Source organism: Lupinus angustifolius, chromosome LG13 (assembly GCF_001865875.1).
Source record: "Lupinus angustifolius cultivar Tanjil chromosome LG13, LupAngTanjil_v1.0, whole genome shotgun sequence".
Classification (NCBI taxonomy): Eukaryota; Viridiplantae; Streptophyta; class Magnoliopsida; order Fabales; family Fabaceae; genus Lupinus; species Lupinus angustifolius.
In genome coordinates, this window is record NC_032021.1 from 2,778,857 (window position 1) to 2,798,861 (window position 20,005).

At 32.3% G+C, this 20,005-nt stretch overlaps 3 protein-coding genes across 7 annotated transcripts; 2 read left to right on the plus strand and 1 right to left on the minus strand.

Moving 5' to 3' along the window:
* Positions 1,884 to 5,740, plus strand: LOC109325917 (protein UPSTREAM OF FLC-like). Of its 3 annotated transcripts, none has more exons than XM_019558530.1 (7): positions 1,884 to 1,948; positions 2,165 to 2,423; positions 2,510 to 2,579; positions 2,825 to 2,940; positions 3,047 to 3,932; positions 4,839 to 5,132; positions 5,241 to 5,740. In XM_019558530.1, exons 2-7 carry the CDS (start codon positions 2,234 to 2,236, stop codon positions 5,308 to 5,310), a joined length of 1,626 nt encoding a protein of 541 aa, XP_019414075.1. In that variant the 5' UTR covers positions 1,884 to 1,948; positions 2,165 to 2,233; the 3' UTR covers positions 5,311 to 5,740. The 3 variants fall into 3 exon arrangements, with proteins under 3 accessions (XP_019414075.1, XP_019414078.1, XP_019414077.1); XM_019558533.1 differs by having other exon boundaries at positions 4,839 to 5,128; positions 5,237 to 5,740; XM_019558532.1 differs by lacking the exon at positions 1,884 to 1,948 and having other exon boundaries at positions 1,967 to 2,423.
* On the minus strand, positions 10,491 to 13,527 carry LOC109363265 (E3 ubiquitin-protein ligase MIEL1-like). 3 transcript variants are annotated; one of them, XM_019609470.1, is made up of 13 exons: positions 13,359 to 13,527; positions 13,116 to 13,203; positions 12,946 to 13,005; positions 12,541 to 12,573; positions 12,371 to 12,448; positions 12,080 to 12,123; positions 11,941 to 11,981; positions 11,791 to 11,873; positions 11,589 to 11,680; positions 11,363 to 11,432; positions 11,214 to 11,255; positions 10,950 to 11,122; positions 10,491 to 10,872 (listed from the first exon to the last, which is right to left on the minus strand). In XM_019609470.1, the coding sequence occupies exons 1-12, from the start codon at positions 13,463 to 13,465 to the stop codon at positions 10,967 to 10,969; spliced, it is 894 nt and encodes a 297-aa protein (XP_019465015.1). In that variant the 5' UTR covers positions 13,466 to 13,527; the 3' UTR covers positions 10,491 to 10,872; positions 10,950 to 10,966. The 3 variants fall into 3 exon arrangements, with proteins under 3 accessions (XP_019465015.1, XP_019465014.1, XP_019465016.1); XM_019609469.1 differs by having other exon boundaries at positions 10,491 to 11,122; XM_019609471.1 differs by lacking the exon at positions 12,541 to 12,573 and having other exon boundaries at positions 10,491 to 11,122.
* Positions 15,270 to 18,912, plus strand: LOC109325981 (superoxide dismutase [Cu-Zn], chloroplastic). Its single transcript, XM_019558632.1, has 8 exons — positions 15,270 to 15,569; positions 16,702 to 16,763; positions 16,842 to 16,881; positions 17,006 to 17,101; positions 17,193 to 17,224; positions 17,440 to 17,515; positions 17,823 to 17,876; positions 18,699 to 18,912. The coding sequence occupies exons 1-8, from the start codon at positions 15,329 to 15,331 to the stop codon at positions 18,722 to 18,724; spliced, it is 627 nt and encodes a 208-aa protein (XP_019414177.1). The 5' UTR covers positions 15,270 to 15,328; the 3' UTR covers positions 18,725 to 18,912.

Consider the following 20,005-nt stretch of genomic DNA (forward strand, 5'->3'; position numbering starts at 1 on the left):
GTTAATAGAGAAAAATTAAAATTCAAAGAGTCTGAACTGTAATATTAAAATTCAGTGCGAAAAATGTCAAAAAACTTTGATGAGGTGAAAAAGTACAATTATTCTTAGATTAATGGTAAACATTAAATTATATAGATACATTAATGTAAAGAAATAATTTGAATGTGAAAAATGATTTCAATTTCATCTAATGTTCAATGGCTATTACTTTTTAAAAACACAAAACATAGACGTTGTAAATTATTATTAAATTATTATTAGCAACATGAACCAATCACTAATTAATATTAAATTATTATTAGCATATAAAATATATAATATATAAAAAAAACAGGAAGAAAAATATGTGAGGAATAGGTGACATGTGGCATGAAGAATAAAATGTAAGGAGAAAGTGACATGTGACATCAGGGAAGGAAAAAGTGACATGTGGCATAAGGAAATGAGGAAGTGACATGTGGCATGAGGAAGTTTTTTTTATTATATTGTTAATAGATTATTACTTTTTACTCTATATCATTGACTTGAGTCTTCTTCACACTACATCATGCGGCTAAAGAAATTATTGCATTCAATTCTTCCACTTTTACTCTGGGCCAAAACAAGCTTAAAAGGACACAACACTTATTTGATTAGCAAGTGGATTTTATGGGCATTTGAAATTTAGCACTAAAACCTGTATAATAATACTTGATTTCTGACACTGGATTTATGATTGCAAGTGTGAGTTGGCCCCGTTGAGAGGCCACCCAGTATCTCCATTTAAAATTTGGGTATACGAATTTATTTGATGATGGTGAACAAATCATTGTTTATAAGCTTTGATAATATCATAAATATATATACACATAACTGCACCATACTTCCTAATCATCTTTGCTTCTCACTTTCAAAACATTCACTTAAGAAATCATTCAAAATTGGGTAAAGATGCTTCCACAAGGCTTGTCCACAAGTGTTTCATTATGTAATTCATTTTACTTTTTGGTTATTTAACCTGAGGTCTATTGTTGCTGGTTAGGGTTTGCCACTTCTATATATCTACCATTATTATTTATTATTGACTCGCTTTAGTTCCGGGATCAAATTACATTAAATGATCCAAAATGTAACTAAGCAACGAGATAAATGAAGTGTGATAAGATTATATGTCCTAAAACATTCTTATTTTCATGTTTCTATCGAACATCAAACTTTATAAAATAATATTAAAATATTAATTTTTTTAATTGAATGAAGTTTTCTAATTTGTTAGAGACACAAAATAAAACATAAATAAAGACATATGATATCTATACAAAGTGACATATGTGCAATAATATTATATAACCTGAGGTGCAACAAATATTATAAAGATAATATATACAATTTTTTCGAGCATACTCTCATAACAGTTTAACTTTAAATAAAAATAATAATATAAATGATTTGAATCTGCAGTGTAAAAATACACATAAAAATAGTGAGTAATATGATTGCATTATTAAAACTCTTCTAATCACTATACATGTATAATAAAGTATAACAAACAAAGTATTATTTATTTGTACTCAATTATTTTTTCCACATGTAATGAAGTAGAGAAGAGTGATAAAATATAAAAGTAGAACAAGATTAGAAAGGTACTCTATGGAATTTCCCTTTGCAAACTCCATTACTAAAAAGGACTAACCCTGAACAGTAGGTGATTCTATGAACCCGAGATTGAGTTATTGGCCTTGATCCAAAAAATCCAATGAATATTAGAGCAAGTCAACATTAGGCTTTGAATTTTACCGCGCTACTATGATATGAAGGGCAAAAATGGTAGTTAAGTGGAAAAGGACAGGACACAAAAAATATTATTATAAAAAGACCGAACAGAAACATATGATGTGAACTATGAAGTGGTGTAAACTCGCCACTCCATCAAACACATTCATAGATTCTTCAACCAACTTATAATTGGGTACTTTTTTTCAATATGTTTTCTTTATTTTATCTTGCATTTATAGTGTTACAAATTTGAGCTTTTATGTGCATATTGGTGTTAGTATTACTAGCTTGTTAGTTAGATCTAATTTCTGGCACACTTTATGTGATTTTAATACTGAGTTTCCACCCAGACCCAGTAACATTTTTATGCAAAATGAAGCTATTCCTAAAATGGGGTTCATTTTGTTAGGTTTTCAAGGTGTAGAAGTTTCAAATTCTCTGCAAAGGTTGCATTTTTAATGTGCATGTGAGAATAGTAATGGAAGCAAGGATGAAGAAGTACCCAGAAGTGAGTCCAGAGAGGGCAAAAGTAAGAACTGAGAAGTCACCAAAGTATCAGCAAAATCGAAAGGTGCCCGTGATTTACTATCTTTGTAGGAACAGGCATTTAGAGCACCCTCATTTCATGGAGGTTCCTCTTTCTTCGCTAGATGGATTATACTTGAGAGGTACACATAAAAAGGAGGGACAAATTACTTTTTTGAGAACTTTTCTTTGTGAATTATGGTTTTGAAGGGGTTGTTTTTTGTTGCAGACGTGATTGATAGATTAAATGCATTGAGAGGTAGAGGTATGGCTTCCTTGTATTCATGGTCTTGCAAGAGGTGAGCATGTTAATGCATTTAGCGTCTACTTATTCCCGGTGTTCGATTTGTTTGTTGAGGAAAGATAGAGAAAAAAGAAAAGGGACCAAAGAAAGAGTGAAACTTGATAGGCTCTAATATCCTTGCGCCGTGTTTCCGTTTTGAATTTTAGATGAATCAATCAAAAGTCTTAAGCTTCAGTTTGTTTTGGGATTAGGACTTAGATACAATTTTTACCAATGATAGTTTTTCTTCCTGCAATTCAGAAGCTACAAGAGTGGATTTGTGTGGCATGATCTATGTGAAGATGATCTAATTCTACCGGCCCATGGAAATGAGTATGTCCTCAAAGGCTCTGAGCTCTTTGATGAATCCAATTCAGGTAAAGAATACATCAATTTTATTTTGTTCAACTTCAACAGATTATAGTTAGGTCTCGGGTAAATAAATTGGCTGCAACCTAAGTTGTTGTGTCTTTTGCTTTGCAGATCGATTCAGTCCCATTAGCAATGTTAAGACACATAGTGTGAAGCTGTTGCCAGGGCCATCTTCTTCTAGGAGCCATGAAGATGCTTCCTCCTCTTCTAGCATGAATGGGAAAGATACAAGACACTCCCAAGAAGATGAGCTTTCCCAAGAACAACATAATGGTTCCTCCGATGTTTCTCCAGAGTCTTCTGCTGGAAAGAGCGATCCTCTAAGCTTGGCTTTGACGGAGTACAAAATCTGTAAGACTGATGGATTGGCGGATGCTTCAACTCAGACAGAAGAAAACGTGACCAGGGAGAAAACCCGGAAAACATGTACGAGGGGTGTATCAACAGAGGACGGGTCATTAGAATCTGAGTGCCATGAAATATGTCAACCCCGAATTCCACAAGTGAAAGATAATCCGGAAATCTGTAGGAATACTGGTTCTCCTCTTCCCTCAACTTCAAGTCCTTCATCTTTTGGAGGGAAAGCTGAAACTTTGGAATCTCTTATTAGAGCCGATGCTGGTAAAATGAACAGCTTTAGGATTGTCGAAGAGGAGGGCATTCATATGCCAACCAACACGAGGATGAAGGCATCAAATTTACTGATGCAATTGATCTCATGTGGCTCAATATCAGTGAAAAACCACAGTTTTGGCCTTATTCCTAACTATAAGCCTACCTTTTCCCATTCAAAGTTCCCTTCCCCGTTGTTTTCAACTTCATTTGTGTTGGGAGAATTTGATTGCTTATCCGAGAATCCAAAGCTGACGAGCCTCAGATTGGAAGATAAAGAATATTTTAGCGGGAGCTTAGTTGAGAGTCTTGAGACTAAACTTAAGGAAGGAAATGGGCATAATGTTCTGAAACGCTCCTCTTCCTACAATGATGAGATTGAGAGGTCTGTTTTGCTTTCAACTCTTTTCTTGCAGCATTGATAATTAACGGGAAGAGCTATTCATGCTTCCGTTTACTTGATTGTTTCAGACCTGATGTAGTAACTGGACTAATATTTGGAAGGTAGTCATTCTTTAAAATTTAAATGTTGAATAATGGTAGATTAGGCTGAAGAACCCGATAAGTTGCATCAGTATGAAGGTGATAATGCTTGAATCTGATAATAGAACCCTAATTGAATTTCTCTCAAATCTGATTTCTTTCCCAGTCCAAAGGTGATATTGCCAGATTTTGCACATGCTTTCACTCAATTTTTCCCCAAGATTCTAAATTCTACAAATTTCACTTAACATTTTCCCTCTTTTTATGAAAAAATATCATTTGAGCATCTTCTATCACTCTGATCAAGTCACCATATCTATATTTTTTCACTAAGAGTTTCAAATGTGTATTCCTCGTGTCAATTGATTGTTAAAGCTAACAGAATTTAATGGAATATCATTACTTTGACATGCTTGTTTAGATCTGTATTTATGATTGTATGAGATGTTTCATGGAAATGGAGGCTTCATTGCTGTTTTATGATGTTAGCAGGTTAACGAAAAGGAACCATAGAGAATTGTACTACGGAAAACAAAATAAAAATAATAAAAGGAATCTTAAATAATGTTATAACAGAGAGAAGTGCACACATCATCAGGTTTTATAAACTAACTGCTTTTGTCATTGCTCATAGACTTATCTTACATGCTTCTAAATATGACTCGGATATAGAATCATTGTGCTCGGCTGTGTGGAGTCAAGTTCTAGAGTTATGTAATTGGCTTTGATTGACATCTTATGGAACACAGTAGTCATCACATCATGGCCAATGTTTCATCTGTAACAAAACGGCTACACCAATGTGCAGGACAAATAAAGAACTGAAACCACAAGAAGTCAAAGAGGAATCATCCTCAGGGCATTCAAAATGCATCCCTCGATCAATTAAGGCTTCGTTGACCAAACATGCACGAAGTGAATCCATGAGATCCCCTGTTTCCGATGGAACAAGAAACTCGTTGGATAGAAATGATGGCACCAGCTTATCCCCGGTAACGTCTAATGGCAGCAGCAAAAGAATCACCGAACCTTCATCAGGGAAAAAGCAATCGAAGAGGATGGATTCATTTAGAGAAGAAGAGGTTATCAAAATTGAAGAAAGTTAAGTGTCTTGATTCTGTTGTTTCAATTAATAACATTCTTAACATCACCAATATATTCTTAGAATTTTCGGCAATCTAGACTAACAAATTTGATTTTTACTCAACAGGCTTGCTTCAGGAGCTAGAGTTATAATCCAATCTAAACCATTTTGTGAAACAACATCTAGCAGCTCTTAGGCAACAAGCAAAACTGCTAATTTTCACAGCTTTAGTTTGAATTCAACATGATTGTATATAACTTGGTAGGTCCATGTGACATTTAAGTAAGACTACAAAGTGAAAATATTCTGACAGATGAGATGAGTCATTGCAAAGGTAGCTAATAGTGCAGGTTTGGTCCCAGTGGTCCATTTCCTGTTGAATATATTGTGCTGGTTAGAGAGGGACTGCTATGGTTAACTGAAGTGATTGCACATTCTGTTGTAACTACATATACAGTATCTTTCTTTTGCACTCTTTTGTTTGCTTCAAATTATTGGTTACTACTTTATAGCTAAAGGGCAAAAGGTGCTGGTCATTTTCAAGTTCAAGTGTTCAACCCCTTTTCTTGGCATTTATGACATTCTTTAACATCAAATTAATTAACTTCTCTTTTATGACCTTATGTTATTGTCAATCCTAAAAGATTTGTGCTAAAAGCTAATTTTTTTATGGGCCCTTTTTAGCTTATAAAGGTAGCATATACTCTAGATTAAAAAAAGATTGATTTTCTTTGTAGGAAATCAAAATGGCTATTGACAAATTGAAATTTGAATCATTCTAGTCTAATCTGATGCTGTTTGCAGTGCCATTTATGTTTGTATTTAAGGACATGATTATATTGTTAGTTCTGTATTGAGACTATGATTTTAACATGTTGGTTATGCCCTCAGGTAAATTGATCTAGGTTATAATTTTAAAGTCATTACTTTGGTGGCTTCATCTAACAACCCCTTAGTTTATATGATCAGTCTTGTAGCTATGCATATGAGAAGGGACCATAACTATAGAAGTGGGTCAATTTCATAAGTCATGTCCGTGAAGATATCATGATTGTAGAAGTTACTTCTACTTAATGAAGGCCAAACAAAAATAAGAATATCAATGTTACTCTGACATTCTTATTCCAAAAATGCATCTATTGTTTGAGTAGATTCACATGCATGATATACAACTTTATTTCATGACTTGGAGGACCAGTGCCGTGCCGAGGCTCCGATCCATTTCTATTTGGTGAAGATAGATGTATGTAGTTTAACTTTGCAAATGAATAGATTATTTTTAGGATTTGAACTCATAAAGTTTATATACCAGGATAGAAAAGTTATGTTAACATTAGGTCGAGTCTCATCTGCTTTAACCTTATCCCATGGCTTCAGGCAGAAAAATAGGGTACCCTCCAAAATTGGGCCCCCATTCTCTGTCTTTTGCTGCAAATCAAGTGAGGGGGTCACGTAGGGTTGTGTCTGAAAGCTTTTTGTCTGGAAAGGTATATTTGGATTAGTCCTTTCATGCTTTTGTCTGGCCATTGAGATCTTGACTCAGAATCATTATTTTTTTGCCAATTAACAAATCTTATGTTTCACTTAAAGCAACGGAGTTAGGACATGTAGGACACTCCATCTATAATGGAATTATCTCTCTTATCTTCTTATTTACCTTTTGGGTGTTTGTCTATTATTTTGTGTGGCACTGTCAAGATTATCGTAAACTAATTTATTTTTGTTGTATGATCGTCTCTTCCAACAAATGTTATTCTCAAAAATCAAACATTTGACATTTTGGTTTATCAAGAATGTAGTAAGATTTTACATACTAGACTAACACGTGTTTGTGGATTTGTAATTACAATGGTACATCACAGCAATATTTCAGTAATAATGAACCTTTCAATATTTAGTTTAAAGTTTTAGTTCATGGAAATAATTAGTTGTTATTCTGAATGAAACTTTAAAGTCTACATTATCTTGAATATTTGATATTTTTATATTGTAGATTAGGATTTTAAACAATATAGAATTAATTTAACAACAACAGTAGGATGACAAAAAAAACCCAATCTGTGACTACCCTTAGAAATACCCGCAACGGGTATCCACAATAATAGCTATGGGTGGGAGCGGATTTTGTGATACTCGTCCTGCGGGTAGCCGCAAATTTACATGTTTAGTTTTTAGTTAAATTTTTATATATACTTTATTATTATTTCATAATAAATTACATATATTTGACTATGATCATAAATTTATCATATTATTTATGTAACAATTATTTTTACATATTGATTATTATAAATTATATAAATATATAATTAAAATTAAAAACCCGTATGGGTACCCTCAAATATTACAGGTTTGAGCATGGGAAAACACTATCTATGCTTGCCGGTGCCTGTAGTCATCCCTTAGCAACACAAGATTAAAGAAAAAAAAGTTAAGATATGTCGGAACAAATTAAATTGAAGACAACAAACTTTTAAAATTTGACCCATGTTCACCCAATCAATTATGGTGAATAAATCATGTCAAGCAATGAACAATAATTATGAGGGCTGCCCCTATAATACTAACTACACTGCTCATTAGGGCACCATGTTAGGTGGTTCTCTCCCCAAGTGGGACCCAGCAAGTAAATAGTAAAGGAATCAAAAAGTAAAAAGTAAAACAAAAGCGAGAAACAAAAAAAACATTATGGTAGGTAAACATGATGTATTTTTAAAAGGAAATTTACACAGATAATATAGTCAAACTACACTATTACATGTTTGATCTATGCTTCAAAATATTTATGGAAGTAATATAGTTTTTAGGGAACTCATGGATGAGATTAACGACTTTGGGGAAGTCGTGGACCAGGAACGCGACTTCCCTGACACATTCTCTCCTTTATGAAAGTCGTGTATCATATTCGACTTCACTTTTTTTAGAAGTCGTGTATCCTAAACACGATTTTAATCAAAAAGTAAAACAAAAGTGAGAAACAAAAAACATTATGGTAGGTAAACATGATGTATTTTTAAAAGGAAATTTACGTGAATAGTATAGTCAAACTACATTATTACACGTTTGATATATGTTTCAAAATATTTATGGAAGTAGTATAGTTTTTAGGGAAGTCGTGGACCAGGAATGCGACTTCTCTGACATATTGTATATAAACCAAGAACCACTAGACTAGAAAACATTTTTGTTATTTATATATAATGAAAATCGTCTTTAGGGTATACAACTTCTAAAAAAAGTGAAAATCGTGGATGAGAAATATAACTTCAAAGGAGGAGAGAGAATGTATCAGGAAAGTCACATTACTGGTCCACGACTTCCTCAAAGTCGTGGATCTTATCCACGAGTTTCCTAAAAAAGTTGTACCACGAATTCCCTAAAAAAGATGTACCATGAATTTCCTCAAAGTCGTGGATCTCATCTGAGTTTTCAAAATCTTTATATTTAACCAAGATATGTACCCGATAAAAAAAGCTGTGTGCTTTGTTCTTCAAACTCACTCTTCGTTTTTTCTTTTTTTTAATTTTTTTGTGCTTCCGCTTTTAGCATCCTATGAGACAACTCTCACTTTTTATTAATTATTAATTAAAATATTAATTCACATGAAATCCAAATTTGGGGACCCTTTTTTTCTCCTCTCACTCTCCTTTACCTCGCAAGGGCACCAAACATTCTACAACAAGAATTATAAAATGTCATTATTATTTCTTAAGTTAAATAGCAAAATGGAGGTAAACAAAGAAAAACTTGATGACATGTATGCCACAAAATCATAACTTCCTTCATTAAATGCAACTAATCAGCATTAGAAATGTCAAAGAAATATGGTTATTTGTGAGTTGAAAATTAGACGTATTCACCTGTTGCACGCTAAGATAACTCGTATTGAACAATATGTAAATGGAAAATTAAAATGATCTCTTTTAAGTTTGTCAAAATTATGTTCACCATCCTTCTAGTCTTTAGTGTTCTCCACCCGTAAAATGGAAGGGAAGTCAAATTTTTAGTGAGGTATTTGGTTATGTTAAATGTATTTAGTGCTTAAAAATTTACATTGTTGCTATTAAAAGTATCATGTTTTGTATGTATTATATAATTTGTCAATTTTGTTAAACTTTACCAAGCAAAAGCTTATGAATTAGAGGTAAAGTTTGTTTAGGGATGCAAACTAGAATGATAATAAGTATAATTTTAACAATCATTAGAGAGATTAGTTTAATTTTCTTATTTTTTTGGTTCAGGAGCTGCAATAGTGCACTTTAAACCGTGACTTGGGACAAATCCAACCCACTTATAATTACCATGTGATAAATTGCCCCACCCACCTAGTTGTGAAAATAAAAAAATTAAAAGGAAAAATTATATGCATTATAATGGATACTACGATAAATAGAACTTGCTTTATATAAGTTTTGAGATAAATGTTGTAGGAGAATTAATGGGGATAAGTACTCCATATTTCTATTTGAAGGAAGATAGTAAAGAATGAGAGAATTTATCTGTTTTAGTAGCTTAAATCATGTACTATTTTTTTAGTTTTTAAATTTTTTTAAACACAATAATTAAATAGGAAATGTGTCATGATTTTAGGATTTTAGTGGCTTGAGGAGATAATTTATCTTCTAGCATGAGAAGATAATATCAGTGCATCATCCACTATTCATATTTAATTATCATTAACTCTTCAAAAAATATATAAATAAATGGTGGATAATTATTGCCTATGTATAAATATTTACACTTTACACTCATAGTGTACAGATATTAGTATTACACTCTCACTTATAGGAAAATATATTCACTCTCATGGTAAATCCCCACTATTCATATGTTAGCTAGTCTTGACTTTCAAACAAAAGTATTACAAATCCATGGTGAATGGTGTGCCGATAGTGTAAAAAACTTTACAATGTCAGTGCATAAATTTTAAACTCAGTTTTATACACTACATCTTCCACCAGTTAAATTTAATTACCATTGACTTTCAAAAAAATATATAAATGAATGATTGAAGATATATCAAAAATATATAAAATATTTAAAAATATAGTTCATAAACATTACACTCATCCACTTATTCATCAAGTGGAACGAGTCACACAGAAAATACATACAAAATCTAATACCATCAACACTGTGTCTAAACTTAGTGATTTCTAAGACATGTAGATAATGATAATGTAAACAAGGCCCAACTTAATTTGATTTTAATGGTTGATTTGAAATGAGTGTAAAAATGGGTTTTTTTTTAATGAGTTGTCAATACTTTGATAATAAACTTATTCATGAACCTTTCATTCAATTTTAAACCTCTCTTTGGATATAATTTAATTATACTCCGGCATCTATCTAATCTCAAAAGTTACACTCATATGGGAGGATAGTGTAATGATAATTACATATGAAGAATGTTGAGTGACAAGGCTTGGGTTAATGCAACTCAAGATTGAAGTTATGCCACAATCACACATCATTTCATACATGAACAAATAAGCTTGCTGCTCCAAACTTGCTTCAACCTTGATTTTAATTTCCAGAAAAACACTAAATCTGATGGCATTTGTAAAGAAAGCTTCTTATACTTCAACTATATGAATCACTATGCAGGACAACATTTGGATTGGAACTATGCCACCTTTAGAAGAATAACTAACATCGCAGAAAAAAATCTCTATGAACAAAAGTTGGAAAACTTGATTGCTTTCTTGATGAGAAAGCTTTGTGCCCGATTCCGATGTCATCGGACAAAATGCGAATCGAGAAACTACGGAGATAATGGTGCTCAGAAAGAGTTGTTTCCACCTCAGATGAAAAGCAAGGCTTAGAATAGATATTTCTCCTTAACCCAATGTTCATCTAATCATCTCAGACATTCTAGATGAGCATGAGGTACCCGGGTTTCCCTGTATCCGCCTCGTGTTGTATGACTTGCATGACTTGCACTTATGTCCTACTATATGGAATTGCACATGAGAGTTTTCTCCACAGTCATTGCATAATATCCAAACCTGATTTCATATAGGGCCACAGTTAGAGACTTAGAGACTTAGAGACTCAAGATATAAGTCAAAAGCTTTGGAGTTGGAGGCTATTACTTACCATCTTATCTTTGTACATTTTAGGCATTGGAGTTGAGGCAATCTGACCAAAATTTTAATACAAAAATGTCATTACATTGTGCAAAAGACGGAATATTTCGATGCAATCATGTGCTCTTAAAAGAGAAAAACAAATTGTCATCTGCATACCACTTCATCAAACTTCTTCCACAAATTTGTCATATCACACATGGATTTTGAGCAAACGGGGCATGAATACCTGAATGTTCAAAGAATGAATCAAAACTATATATGTCGAAAATTGATCGGAGGTGTATAACACTGGCTTCATGGCAGCATTGTATGTATATTGCACAATGGAATCTGTAAAAGCTATATATACCAGAATTACATCATTTCAATCCCTCATTCTTACCTTTGATGTTGTTCCATCTCTCTAACACACTCTACATGTATGGTATGCCCGCAAGGTAAGACGGTAATATCTCTTAACGTTTCAAATAGATACTGCAAATGAGAAACAAAGAAATACAAAAAAATCAACTCACTTGAAATGAGTCAAGTTTATTCTAAAAAGTTCAGAGTTCAAACTATAATAGTACTAGTGGTTTGTTTACCTCAAAGCAAATGGGGCAATTGTGATGCATTGCTCTTTCCACACAAGGATGCCCCTTTTCCATTATCTTGGAGTAGCAACATCCTAAAAAAACATGGGTTAACTTGCAGAAAAGTAACTTTAAACAAAGCATTTGGAACAATGAACTTACCACATTTCTCACAGTGAAAAAAGTTATCCCTGCCTCCGGTTCTGTAAAAACAATTATACAGGACATGATTGATCAAATTCTGTTAAGCATAACTAAAAATTAAGTACATAGGTTTGCAGAAATGGTTGAAGAAATTTACCTGCAGATGCCACATTCTTCACAGTGGTATTGCTCCTTTGAAATCTAAAGGATTGGGCAATCATTTAATGCAATATGCACGAGTGAAACTTGTAAAAGGAAATTGGTATGCATTCAATTTGTAAGGTTGAGCCATTGGCACGCCAAAGTGCCGATACACACTCCACACTAACTAATCGTATTTTATATATTTTTTATGTTATATATTTGTGATTCGTCAATGAGGAATGTGAATAGACATTTGGGAGTGTCAATGCATCCACCACAATATTCATTACACTGGAAAACTTACATCGTCATCGAAGAATTTGCATGTACCACAAAAATACTTGCCCAAACATACTCCACAGTTGATGCAGTACTGTTGAACCTGAGAGCATGAGAAACAATGAACAGATCAATAGCTGCAGGCATATATAACAACAATTGATAATTATGTTACATTATTTTTTGAAAACTCACATTTTGTTCTGTATCACATAAGGAGCAGATGACCTGAAAATCAACCAAACTGGATGAAAAATATGATAAGAACGACTACATAATTATTAAATATTTTCTTCTCTAACATAAAAGAAGGTACAGAGTTATCATGAATTTTCAATCATATTATACATAAAAATGACAATTTTCTTGCTAATAAGGTAAATTGAGCTAATTACAAGGACTGAAGAGTAAAGCAAATGCGTTATGGGTTTATGACAAAAGAACCTTTTTATTGGTAAAGATATAGTTAAAAAAATTTACAATGAAACATATAAGAATTACTCCAAGGTATACAATGTATATAGCACTTGCCAAAAGAAATAACATGCAATTCAAATTAATTCAAGAACTCAGAAGTAATAAGGATTAAACAGATTAAACCTTTTTCACTTCATGGCGCGGGATTTCATGTCTATCCACAGGATTAGTCTCCATAGAGTTCTGTCCAAACAAAAATAAAATAAAAAGGGTAAGATACATATTTGAGATAAGAAAACATTCTCAACACAAAGAAGCTTAGAGAAAAAACACAACATGAGTTTATATATTACCTTAACTTCATTATGGCAATGCCTACAATCAAAAACCTCATCACAACACGGTGCTCTAATCTTGCATCTCCTCCTGTAATGCATGCACCTAATTCAAACAAAATGGGGTTAAGAAAGATCATAAATTTATCTCATTTTTTATTCTGAATCATTATAAAAACAAAGAAATGAAGTCAACCAAATACAATGGATAACAATTGAAAAGGGTAAAGTTAAAGCACTAAAGGGTACATAGTTACATACCCAAAGTTGTTAATTCCAAGTTCTTCCATAGAAGAAAGAATTGAAGAGCTTAGGTGAGAAGAGAGAGGTATAAAAGGAGATGAAACATGATCTGGTTTGGTTTCCATAGTGTGTGTGAAAGTTGAAAGCAGAAAAACACTGAGTAGTTTTGTTGTTATGTTAAGGTAGTTTGTTGCATTAGGAGTATTTATACGTAAGAGAGAAAGTGGCATTTAAATATTACATTTATTATTAATGTCGCCTTTAATTTTGTGTCTCAGAACCTTTTCTTTATCTGCTAGCTGACTCAGATACACGTAAGAAGATAAAAATGTATATAAACCGACGTTAACTTGTACCACACGAGAATTATACAGAAGAGATGGCAGGAATTTAAATAATGACAATATCACCCAGATATTGGTTCAGTGGTGTTAGGATTCCTGACTTTTATGAATAATATTTGTTTGGATAATCCTGCAAAGATTAGTTCTTTATGGTGAATATATATTTTTGCTAGTAAAAAAATAAAAATAAAGTTAGGATATAAATTATCTCTTATAGTTACCAAAATTTGACATATATTATAATTTTAATACTCAGATCAGATAATTTATTTTATCAAAAAAATATTTTATTCTCTTAAATATATACATCCATTGTGAGTGAGAGGCCGTCATAACCGTGGAGCAATGTACCTTGTTGGTTATTGATCATGTTTATTTTCAACAATCCAATTATGTATTTGTATTATTAATTTGGTTCATAGTCTCTACACAATAACTAGATTCCTATTCTGTTGTCAAAAGAATATCATTCAACTTTTGTTGGTGAACTCAATAAATATCTTTACTTAGTTGTGAATTCTGAGTTTGAGACAATAGTAAATGCTGTAAAAAAAATTTGTATTAAAAATGTATGTTTAATGTATTTAAAGTTTTCATTTACTATGAAAAATATTTTCATTTATTATTTAATAACAATTAAATTTAGTTAATAAAAGACTATTAGATCATCTATACTTCAATAAAATATTAATTTATATTTTTATAACTTTTTTAATAAAATATCACTTTTTAATTGAATGAAAATATCAAATAAGATAAATGATCTCTATTCTTAAATGTGTAGGAGTCTAGGTGCTGGTTAACAAATATAATCATTATCAATAACAATATTATATATAAATAACATTTTAATTTTATAAAGAAAAAAAATGTATACATAGATGAATAATGCAATAATTATATATAAACTTTATATATTGTTAATGCATTTATCTTTCTCTTTTTTATAATTGTTAATATTTCCCAATAAGTTTACTAATTTTTCTTATTTTCACTCTAATAGTGTAACTTTCCATCTGTCCTTTAATTGAACCCACCATTTATCCTATATTTATATTTTAAGAGTACTCTTTCAAGTGAAAGTTGATCGATATCTAATTTAAATGACACTCACTCAAAGGTATGTCTACCACCTACTCATTCCACTCGCTCCTTGAATTCTCTTTTCTCAACTCACTCCTTTCACTCAACCATTCAACTCCCACTCCCTCAAAAAAGTCATGTGGTCATTCACTATCTAATTTCACATTCCACTTTCTCAAATTCATTGTACCATTTCATTCTTGGTTAATATATTTTTACCTTTATTTTTTATTATTTTAAAAGCTTTGTAGAAATAAAAAGATGCTCCAATTACACAATGATTCTTTGTTTAGGGACAAAAACATATCCCACACTCTCATTAATACTTAAGAACTATCAGACATTCTAAAATACGAATGAGACTCATCTCCAATACTAAAGAGAGAAATGATGTCAAAAAATAAAAAAAATATCATATACAATTACTATTTGTTTTCTTATGTTTATCACAATAATATAAATTTACTCTTAATACTAAAAGAAAAACTGCACTCCCCTAAAATAGATCCTATAAATTTTCCTTACTCTTAGTAGCATTATTACGAACACCTCAAGCTCATAATGCAACCAGCATTAGCAGCCATGGCATCCCACACTGTTCTATCACCTTTCCCTAACCCATTTCTCAATTCATCTTTCTCCTCTCTCTCCCTCAAGCTCTCTCCCCAATCCCTAACCCTATCACCTACCACCTCCTCCTCCAAGCCCCTCACCGTCGCCGCCGCCGCCAAGAAAGCCGTCGCCGTCCTCAAGGGAAGCTCCACCGTCGAAGGCGTTGTCACCCTCACCCAAGAAGATGATGGTTCATACATTCGCACCTATTCCTTCCTTCTTATTTCACTATTTTTTCATTTCAATTCTCCGGGTGTGATATTCCCATTGCATGTTATAATATTATTATCAATTGTGATTACTTTAATTCGATGAAAGACTTCAATTTTGAGCTATTCACTTCTCCAATTTCAGAAATGCTTTGCTGGGTCTGATGAGAAATGGAAATGAATGCATTATGAGACTGAACATTAATAGTTAAAGATCACGAGAGCTTATAAACTGTACTGCATTATGAAACGCCCTTTTTGGTACAGAATTGTATTCTTTCAGAGTAACAAGTTTCTAAGATAAATAGTTACACCTAGATTCGGTTCAATGGTTTATGCGCTGTCATTGGTGGATCTTGACTTCAAATTTTGGGGAGCTACAATATTTAATCAAAAAAATTCAATTAACAATTAAATGCATATAGAGATAAACATAATTGTTTCAAAATAACATTAATTCAAAGTAACAACAAATATATACAAGATAAAAAAAAGTACCTTCATCTGTTCTTCATTCTTTTATAGGCTTAAAATCATTAATGTGATTTTAGGGTATGAGAAGTGTACTAACAGAGGAAGGCAATTAGGAAAGGGGTTTATTAGTAAGACTCCAATACTGTGTCGTTTAGTTTGAGCATGCCACAGTGCCACTATATAACTTTCTTTTTTAAGTTTTTTTTATTGCTTTTGCTGTAAAAAATGAGGAACTATTGTGTGGTACAAGGCCATTGGTCCCAGAGATATCTTTATCATTGCTTATGCATTATTCCATTAAAATTATGTGTATTGTATCTATATTTCCGATTTCTCTAATGTTTTTCTATGTGGAACTAGTTCACATTTTTGGGCATGTTTTTGGGTAAATAGCTTTTTAGGCTCTTATTCAGTAAGTGTTCATCACATGGAGCTTATCCTTTCTATAAGCTTTTTTTAGCTTAATTCATTTGCTTCTCTGACAAGCTTACTGAAATAAGCTAGAAGAGTTCAGAGGAAGGTCATAAGCTCTTCCAAATGCCTACTTAAGGTGCATTTATTGTAAGATAAAGGAAAACAAGCTCTCCCAAATGTTTCATCATTGTTCTAACTTCTAATTACTACCTTTGTTATGTGCAGGCCCAACAACCGTTAATGTCCGTGTTTCTGGTCTTACCCCAGGGCTTCATGGTTTTCACTTGGTGAGTATTTTATGCTGCTGTTAGTTTATATTGTTCCCTTCCTAATAGTTTTCTAACTCGTGATGTTATGCCTTGCAGCATGAGTATGGTGATACCACCAATGGCTGCATATCAACAGGTATGACCAGAGCCTGAGCTTAGTTTCCATTTTTACCTCGTAGTTTTCTTTTCTTGCTATATAGTTCTATTGAAGGAAGTTGCTTAGAAGTGTTTGTTTCTTGAATCTTGAATGATATATTTAGGACCTCATTTTAATCCTGATAAGCTAACACATGGTGCTCCTGAGGATGAAGTCCGTCATGCGGGTGACCTGGGAAACATAGTTGCTAATGCAGATGGTAATACATGTTCCCCTTCGTTTTTTGCTTTTTCTAATTTGGAATACTCTCTGGACCTGTTTATGTATCATTTGCCATTTTTGTAATTCAGGGGTTGCAGAGGCAACAATTGTGGATAACCAGGTGCCTTTTGTAACCTGTGTATTGATATAGTAGTCGATCTTTTGACAAGTTTTTCAACCCGTGGTCTATATATCTGCAAATTTCAAATCATTTTTTAGGAACTCTAATTCCTTACATCTATATATCTGCAAGTCTCAAATCATTTTTTAGGAACTGTAATTCCTTACATCCTGTCTCGCGGTAACTAATTGTGTTGCTTGGTATAAAATATGCAGGTACCACTCACTGGCCCCAATTCTGTAGTTGGAAGAGCCTTAGTGGTTCATGAGCTTGAGGATGACCTTGGAAAGGGTTAGATAATCCATTTTAAAGTTTAATTTGTATTTGCTTTACAATTGTGTTATAGAGGAAATTAATGTCACATGCTTCAGCACCCTTTGTCTTACTCAAGTAAACAGTAGATGAATGTGCAAAGGATGTATAATTGTTACAAGAGAGGATGACCTGAAAATGAAATTGGGTTTTCATTTTCTTGTTGACATATTATAATTATATCTCACATTTGCAATTTTTGGCTTGTATATGATGTATACCGTGTTAGTCATAACTGGAGTATTTTTACTTTATTCTCATCTGCATTTGCTTATACTTTTTGCAGGTGGCCATGAACTTAGTTTGACCACTGGAAATGCTGGTGGAAGATTAGCATGTGGTATGAAGAAAAATATGAATTAAAAACGTTCCATCTTTTTTCATATTTATTTGATTCACTCTTTGCTGTGATCTTCTCAGATGATTAATTTTCTATAGCTGTGATGGTTTTTTATTCTTGATAACAAAAAATACAATTTGTTTCCTCAGAAACTGATGTCAAAAAATAATGCACACTATTAGATGAAATAGAAGCAAACTCTAGAAGTAATTTTTTAAAGTTGTGCATTTAGGTATGTTGAGTAAGCTGGATTCAGATCTATAGCCAGATGAATACTATCTACTGCTAAATTGAATTGAGATATGGCTTATTGACACATATGTTGCTAAATGTTAGTTCATGCACATAAATGATCAACACAAACGGTAACCTGAAGTCTAGACTTTAGAAGATCTTTGTATGCTTTTAGACTTGAGGAAATGATATAACTGCAGGGTGTCCAACTAAAACAAGGAATATATCTGCAATTTCTCATTTTATTGCCCCCTTGAATATAAAATATTGGCTGGAGATTAAACTTGAATTTGAAAAGTAAATTACAAACAAAAATACACTAAACTTATTGATGGATATAATCTATGAACCAAACTTGCAATGTGTCTTAAAACATAAGATTTGATGCGAAGAAGCTTTAGGAGCACATATTAGTGACTATCATTTTTCGGGCATCGGTTATTCCATTCAAAGGTCTAATACTCAAAATCTGCTGGTTCATATGTCTGCTATATGTATTATATTATACGTAGATATCTCTGTATCATAAAGTTTATGTTCATCCTCTATGTATGCTAATGTTACATGCTGTGCTTACTTTGTTTGCAGGTGTGGTTGGTTTGACTCCAGTATAAATGCAACAAATTATTTTGTAGTAGCCATGTTATTTTATCTGATTGTTGCTCTCTTCGGTTGGACATGTTCTATGAAGCATGATGACCTAGTGTTGTCTGTTTTCTTCAGCTACCAATGTAAACACTGAAATATGAAGCATAAAGTTTACCCTCAATAAAAGATAAATATGATAGCATTGTTCATATCCTGTGGTGAATCGAAAATATACTTGTGTAAAAAAAATAGTTATTGTTACTCTGCAGTCTGCACTATTAGTAATTATGCATAAGCATATCCAAATTTTGCTTCTTTGACTGTTATATTATACTTGTATGTTACATACATTACACTAATTCAGTTCTGTCAATTATGGGACAAATGAAATGAAAGTTTAAGCGTGACTGTCTAAATTAATACACTAAAGACTCGCAATGGTGTCCGCTCTAATTAATAATTGTTCAATATTACATTTAACATTTCTACCACCAAACATGTAGATCATTTAGTGAGAACATTCTGGCTTAAATGAAGATTTCAAAGTTTGAGTACCTTAGATTTAGAATGTATATTTCTAGTTTATCATATTCATAATGGTCAAATTTATAATTACACATTAATTTATGCTTTTCAGAAAGTACCAGTTCATATTTCAGTTTTTGTAAGCATTGTTCTAATGGTAATAAGAAATAGCTCACTAGATTTTTAGGATGACCAAATGGACAACTATGAATTTTGAAAGAGATTAATTTCTTACCCAAAAGGATGAGAGAATACTCTTGTTAGTATAAAAAGAAAAAAGAGGAAAGAAACCCAAAAAAATAAAGTTTGTATTGAAGAATTGGGTATTTAATAGATTAAGATGTTTTTACTTCTTTATCTTCTCACAAAGGCTTTTAATAGCATAAAGTTTGTATTAAAAGTAAAACCTTTTTTTAGAAATACCTAAAAAAAAGCTTTACTTTTTTGGGTTACTTAATCATTGCTATTGCCTATACCTATTAACAAAACTATTTATGTTTAAATGCATCTTTAATATTATATTATTTTTTCCTTTGCAAAAGAAGATATGCTATATGAACGAGTGTTGGTTCAAGTGGTACATGTTTGATTCTCTTTAAGCAAGATTTTGGATTCGAGTCTTGTGGATAAAAAATATCCACTAGAGTTAACCCACATTCATATGGATGTTCCCAGCTCGGACAAGATTGCCTCATGTCCAGGATATAAAAAAGATGACATGCTAGTTAATTATAAAAATGGGTATAAAGTGTTAAAAGTTTGTGGTGATAATTTTAGTTTCA

Excerpts from the sequence above, each read along its gene's own strand:
- LOC109363265 (XM_019609470.1), bottom strand. The coding sequence starts at position 13,465 with ATGGAAACCAAACCAGATCATGTTTCATCTCCTTTTATACCTCTCTCT. Across the intron at positions 12,124-12,370 it reads GCAAATTCTTCGATGACGAT|ATTTCAAAGGAGCAATACCA; the intron begins GTAAGTTTTCCA and ends CCAATCCTTTAG. Across the intron at positions 11,681-11,790 it reads ATTGCCCCATTTGCTTTGAG|TATCTATTTGAAACGTTAAG; the intron begins GTAAACAAACCA and ends TCTCATTTGCAG.
- LOC109325981 (XM_019558632.1), top strand. The coding sequence starts at position 15,329 with ATGCAACCAGCATTAGCAGCCATGGCATCCCACACTGTTCTATCACCT. Across the intron at positions 15,570-16,701 it reads CCTCACCCAAGAAGATGATG|GCCCAACAACCGTTAATGTC; the intron begins GTTCATACATTC and ends TGTTATGTGCAG. Across the intron at positions 17,877-18,698 it reads TGGTGGAAGATTAGCATGTG|GTGTGGTTGGTTTGACTCCA; the intron begins GTATGAAGAAAA and ends CTTTGTTTGCAG.
- LOC109325917 (XM_019558530.1), top strand. The coding sequence starts at position 2,234 with ATGGAAGCAAGGATGAAGAAGTACCCAGAAGTGAGTCCAGAGAGGGCA. Across the intron at positions 2,941-3,046 it reads CTTTGATGAATCCAATTCAG|ATCGATTCAGTCCCATTAGC; the intron begins GTAAAGAATACA and ends TTTGCTTTGCAG. Across the intron at positions 5,133-5,240 it reads GTTATCAAAATTGAAGAAAG|GCTTGCTTCAGGAGCTAGAG; the intron begins TTAAGTGTCTTG and ends TTTACTCAACAG.